Source organism: Orycteropus afer, unplaced genomic scaffold, assembly GCF_000298275.1.
Source record: "Orycteropus afer afer isolate SDZICR_OR568_19922 unplaced genomic scaffold, OryAfe1.0 scaffold00173, whole genome shotgun sequence".
Taxonomy (NCBI): domain Eukaryota; kingdom Metazoa; phylum Chordata; class Mammalia; order Tubulidentata; family Orycteropodidae; genus Orycteropus; species Orycteropus afer.
The window spans coordinates 2,808,818-2,815,265 of NW_006921760.1; the positions used below are offsets into that span (position 1 = coordinate 2,808,818).

The following is a 6,448-nucleotide window of genomic DNA, read 5'->3' on the forward strand; positions in this document are numbered from 1 at the left end:
TGGATGAGTTGAAGTTGCTTTCCCGGGGCTGCTAGTCCACGCCGCCGGGAGGAATCCGAGAGGCCAGGCAGCCACTCCGGCTGGCCATTGATTGGGTATCGGGAGCTTTCTTTTCCCCTCGCTTTCTTGTCCTCCGTCTTGTTGCATGCAAGAAAATTACCGTTCGCTGCTCGCCCGCCCTGGGTGCGAGATCTTCCGCCCCGCTCTCTCCCGTCCGTTGTGCAAGCCAAAGATGAAAGACCGAAGGGGAGAAAGTTAACGAAATCGCCCACATGCGCTGGATCAGTCCACGGCTTGGGGAAAGGCATCCAGAGAAGGTGGGAGCGGAGAGTTTGAAGTCTTTACAGGCGGGAAGATGGCGGACTGGAGCTGAAAGTGTTGATTGGGAAACTTGGGTGATTCTTGTGTTTATTTACAATCCTCTTGACCCAGGCAGGACACATGCAGGCCAAAAAACGCTATTTCATCCTCTCAGCTGTCTCTTGTCTCGCCCTTTTGTTTTATTTCGGAGGCTTGCAGTTTAGGGCAGCAAAGAGCCACAGCCGGAGAGAGGGGCACAGCGGTCGGAATGGCTTGCACCACCCGAGTCCGGATCATTTCTGGCCCCGCTTCCCGGACGCTCTGCGCCCCTTCGTTCCTTGGGATCAATTGGAAAACGAGGATTCCAACGTGCACATTTCCCACCGGCAGAAGCGAGATGCCAACTCGAGCATCTACAAAGGCAAGAAGTGCCGCATGGAATCCTGCTTCGATTTCACCCTTTGCAAGAAAAACGGCTTCAAAGTCTACGTGTACCCGCAGCAGAAAGGGGAGAAAATCGCCGAAAGTTACCAAAACATTCTAGCGGCCATCGAGGGCTCCCGGTTCTACACCTCGGACCCCAGCCAGGCGTGCCTCTTTGTCCTGAGTCTGGATACTTTAGACAGAGACCAGTTGTCGCCTCAGTATGTGCACAATTTGAGATCCAAAGTGCAGAGTCTCCACTTGTGGAACAATGGTAGGAATCATTTAATTTTTAATTTATATTCCGGCACTTGGCCTGACTACACCGAGGACGTGGGGTTTGACATCGGCCAGGCTATGCTCGCCAAGGCCAGCATCAGTACTGAGAACTTCCGACCCAACTTTGATGTTTCTATCCCCCTCTTTTCTAAGGATCATCCCAGGACAGGAGGGGAGAGGGGGTTTTTGAAGTTTAACACCATCCCTCCTCTCAGGAAGTACATGCTGGTATTCAAGGGGAAAAGGTACCTGACAGGGATAGGGTCAGACACCAGGAATGCCTTATATCATGTCCATAACGGGGAGGACGTCCTGCTCCTTACCACCTGCAAGCATGGCAAAGACTGGCAAAAGCACAAGGATTCTCGCTGTGACCGAGACAACACCGAGTACGAGAAGTAAGTGGCTTGGCTCTGGTGCCTTTGCGAGTCGGGCCCTCGCCCTGTCCGCCTGGGTTCAGGGGTGAGGCAGGGTGGTGCGAGGTGGGATCCGAGGAGGGGCGGTCAGCCTCCTGTCCGGCTCTGAGCCTGGCGCTGAGGATCCCGGTTCAGGTGTGGTTGGAAGCTGGGGACAGAGTTTGAGCTCTTGTGAAAACCCTGAGCACTTGCCTGAGCCAAAGAGGTGACAGTGGCTCCCTCTTGCTTAGAGCCTTCGGAAGGACGCGGCTGGTGTGGAGGGGTGGGTTTGATGCAAGTTTGGAAACTGTGCTTCACCAGTAGGCGCGGGAGGGTGTTTCTGCGGGTATCTGGAGACCCCAAGAGGCTCTGCGTCCACACACAGTCCGAAGACTTTCTCCCCGGATTGATGCTTTGTTTGCTTTGCTCATGAGCAGGAGTAAGTGCTTTTTTCAGTGCTTTGAGCGAGATTTCCTAGCCTCAGATTTTCTTCTTTCTGTTAAGATTTGAAATTCCTAGTAAGCAGTGGAAGGATTTTAATCTTAGATACTAAACTTTGTATGCCCTCCTGTCTCCACCCCCATGTCACTGACTTTTACCAACAGGGACAGAAAGTTCTTTGGGGCCTTTGGGCTCTTTATTGATTTTTCCTTGGGCCGTTCATTCATTCATTCACACATGAATAGATCCTGTCTCCTTCCGGAGGACTTGATTTTCTAGGTGGGCCTCAGCCTGGCACCTAACAACAGCAACCCCCCAGCCCTGTAAACTCTGGTTGCTAATTTAGATTTCCCCTTCCCCTTTGTCTGTCTGTATTTGCATGTAAATCTAGACTGTTACTCTTTGAATGGGCTCAGATGCCTCTTCACACTCCTTAGTGAGACAAGTTTTGTCCAGTTGCTAAGTAACTGAGTTGGTTACTTTGTAACCTTTCTAGCTCTTCCTATTCCTTTCCAGAAACCTTAACTGGCACACTGGACATGGGGTCACAACCAGTTCCCCCAAACTTGTCTTTGCCTGGGCTGGGAGGGTCAGCTTCCTAGTAGGTGGAGTTGGTACTGCAGCCTCTCTATTCCATCTGGCTGTGAGTTAGTGAGTTGCTACAGTGCATTTCCACGTCGCGTCAGTTAAAAACCAGAGCAGCCTTGTGCCACCCGGGGAGGGAAGGGGAACCTCTCAGCTGAGTGCAAGATGAACTGGCAGAGGTTGGCAGATTTTGCAATTGTTTCATGACATGCAGAATGGGGGAAACGTTCCACAGACCTGATTGGAACAGGCAGGGGCAGGGTGGGAACTCGGTTCTGCAGCGAAAGGTTTAATTGTTGCCTGTGGATTTCCTCCACACTGGTGGCTCTGTGGGAGTGCTTGGAAGGGGAGTTAAAGTCCTCTCGCCCTTGATCACAGACAGAAAAGGAGAACTAGCAAACACCCAGATTCCTCCCCACCCCCAACACCTTTTGCTTTTCAAGCATGAGGAAAGCCTGAGGCTAGGGTCAATTATGAAGCTATAATTTACTCTTATTCAGTGGCAAGTTATGTATGAATGTTGGGTGCAGTTGTGATGGATTAAAATTTTCCTTACACAAGAAATGTAAACTGGTTAGTAACGAGCTGCTTTGTTGATACGACATTTACATTAACCTATTCCTGTGGGTGCTTGTAAGAAAAAAATGTTCCTAGCCTTTCAGGAATTTCTTTGTCTGGCTTACGGTGGAGTAACCCGAGATGAAGTCTAACCTTTCTGCGTCTTCTAACGCAGTCTCACCGAATTTTGTAGAAGGACCATGGGGTTCTTCATCCTTCTTAAGGGGCTGGAGCGGAGATTTCACCTTAGTAAAGCTGAATTACACATTACCTTGGGAAACACCCACAATACAATAAAACCATTGTGTGTTCTTTATCTTCAAGATAAATTTAAATCTCTACATTTTCTGTTGAATCAAAGCTTTTTCTGGAGGTGGGCAGTGATGAGAAGAAGGGTTGGTTTTCTTAAAACTTTAATTTTACTAATTAGGTTGAACTAATTTTTGCCCAAGGACCCCTGGTAGCGTAGTGCCTAATGCACTTACTTGACTGCTAACCAGAAGGCTGGCAGTTCAAACCCACCAGCCACTCCTGGGAAGGAAGGTTGGGCAATCTAATTCTGTAGTGATAACTGCCTCGGAAACCCAAGGAGGGGTCATTATGAGTGGGGTCTGACTCAATGGCACATAACAACAACAACAATTTTTGCCTTCTTTGTACTCGGGCCAGGGAATCTGACACCCACATCCTTGTTTTGGTTTATGGTTAAAGACCACAAGGGGTCAGGACCTCAGGAGTGGGTCTCATCTCCAAAGTGGCATTTAGGAGTAAAGCAAGTTTGCTCTTTCTTCCGAGCAGGGATATCTTCAGCAGCATGGCTTCTGGGTTATCTTACGTCCCCCTCTTGCAAACCTGCCAGTCCTTACCTTGGCTGAATGCGACAGGACAGGGCTCCAGAGCCCTTCCATCCATTAGGCTGGAGCACCCGGGATTTACCTCTCTACTCTCGTTGAGTTATCATCAATGCTTTTTTTTTTAACCTTTGAGGAATGGTGCCTGCAAACATTTTTGCCTTTTTCTGATGACTTTGAAACAGCCAGAGCTGAAGAACGAGCCATGAAATGTGTTGAGAAGAAGGCTGCAGGACTTGGGGATGCACAGATAGCGGTGTGCAATCCACGCTGGAGAAGCAGCTCTTGTGTTGCTGGCCCTGGTGCTTTCTGTAAGTCAGTCCCGCATGTGAGAGGGGCAGAACTCCTCAAATGAAAGTCCTCCCTCTCCAGTGCTGTAGAGAAGAGGCTGTGTTGAAGTTAGGTCCAGAGAGGTGGTCTGTGTAAATCTGGCATCTCATACAGACTTACCATGTGACTTTTGCTTCGCCTTGTCCGCTATTTTATCCTTTTGTGGAATGGGTTTTAGACAGCTTCAGGGGTGCTTGAAGCGTTCATTAATGCATATGTAATGTAATATGAGTGCATTAACCATTTGCACCCCCCAGGCCCTTATAAAATAAATCCCACTGATGTTGAGTTGTTTCCAACTCATAGCTACCTATAGGACAGAGTGGAACCGCCACATAGGGTTTCCAAGGTTGTAAATTTTTACAGAAGCAGGCAGCCTCATTTTCTACCCATGGAGCAGATGGTGGGTTTGAACCACCAACTTTTTGATTACCTTAACCATTGTGCCACCAGACCTCCTTCAGGGACTTAGAGGATCTGACAGTTAGATTGAAAATTTATAGCACTGTGGTTAGGGTACTATAGAATATATACAAATGTATCGACTATGAAATTGAAAGCTTTTGGTGAAATACTGCATTATGGGACAAAAATGATTTTGTGCTACATGGCCCAGGACTATATGGCTCACCTACCCTTTTGTGAAATCAGGCATTGATCACTAAAAGTGGCCTGAAGGAAAATCCTTTTTGCTTACTATGTTGTTGTTACATGCCGTAGAGCAATGTTTTTCACCCAGACTTCCAGGATTATATTAAAACATCCATTTATATGACCCTCATAATTGATTTTCATCAGTTACATATTTTAACAGATGTCCAAGACACAGGCTAAAATAATAAGTCACTGCCATGATTAGATGATTTGTAATGAGGCTTTAGAGAGATCCTCTCTCTTTTTCTGTCCTTTGAGTTTCTTGTGTACCTTGCCCAAGCCCACTGCCATGGAGTTGGATCAGACTCTTAGCGGCCCCTTCTTGGGTTTCCGAGGCAGTATCACTACAGAAGTAGATTGCCCAACCTTCCTTCCGAGGAGTGGATTTGAACCGCCAGCCTTTTGATTACTAGTCAAATGCCTTAGGCACTACGCCACCAGAGCTCTATTGTATTTCTGCAGGAACCTCACAGTTTAAATCCCTTCAGAGGGCATTCTTGTGAGATTTCACATTTGCCCACCTGAAATAGAAGGAAGAAGACGCAATGAGAGGTGTTTCTATCTTGGACCCTCCACGAAAAGCAGCAAGTCTCCTGAGAACAGGCAGGATTGGTGCAGGCCTTTCAGACATCTCACTTCTCCTGCGTTTACTGAAGCAGCATCTCATAATCCTGGTGTTTTTAAGGGCCCTGTAGGTCCGTGGTCATTCAGCTTCCAACGTCCTCAGCTTACAGATGTGGAAACTGAGGAGCAGGATGGTTCCAGGATTTGCGTAAGGTCAGGAAGCCAGTTAGTGTCGGGGAGCACTAGCACACGGGCCTCCTGAATTTTCCCGTGGGTTCCAGTTTCCATCTGTATCCCACACATGGAAGCTCTCCATCTGCTTTTTTTCCGTTGCCATCGAGTCAGTCCGGCTCATGACGACCCTGTCTATATATGTCGGAGAGGCACTGTGCTCCACAGGGTTTCCAGTGGCTGAGTTTTCAGAAGTAGATTCCAAGCGTCTCTTCCGAGGTGCCTTTCCCCGAACTCCAGCCTTTCAGTTAGCAGCTGAAATTAAGTCTGCACCAGGTAGGAACTCCCTCTACTCACTAACCAGAAAAACCAAACCCACTGCAAACTAACTCCTAGCAAGCCTATAGGGCAGATAGCACTGCCCATAGGATTTCTGAGGCTGTAAATTTTTATGCAGGCAGACTGCCTCATCTTTCTCTCACAGAGCGACTGGTGGCTTTGAACTACCAGCCTTTTGGTTAGAGCTGAAAGCTTTTACCCCTGCATCACCAGAGCTCCTTTTTTTGGTTTTTGAAAAAAAAAGCAAACTCACTCCCGTCAAGTGGAATCTGACTCATAGTGACCCCTCCTTGGGTTTCCGAGGTCATATCTCTATGGAAGTAGATTGCTCAGTTTTCCTTTGGAGGAGTGGCTGATGGGTTTGAACTGAACCATCAGCCTTCTGGTTAGCAGTCAAGTGCCTTAGGCACTACTCCACCAGAGCACCCTCTCTAACCACTGTTGTTGTTGTTGTTATGTGCCGTCGAGTCGGCCCTGACTCATAGCGACCCCTCCTTGGGTTTCCGAGGCAGTATCACTACGGAAGTAGGATTGCCCAACCTTCCTTCCGAGGAGTGG

At 48.3% G+C, this 6,448-nt stretch overlaps 1 protein-coding gene across 1 annotated transcript in view; it reads left to right on the plus strand.

Annotated features, from left to right (window-relative positions):
- Positions 1-441: 441 nt before the first annotated feature.
- Positions 442-6,448, plus strand: part of EXT1 (exostosin glycosyltransferase 1) — a 370,781-nt gene continuing 364,774 nt past the window's right edge. The window contains exon 1 of the mRNA XM_007946852.1: positions 442-1,400. Within this exon, the coding sequence (XP_007945043.1) occupies positions 442-1,400 (959 nt within the window). The remainder of the gene's footprint in view (positions 1,401-6,448) is intronic.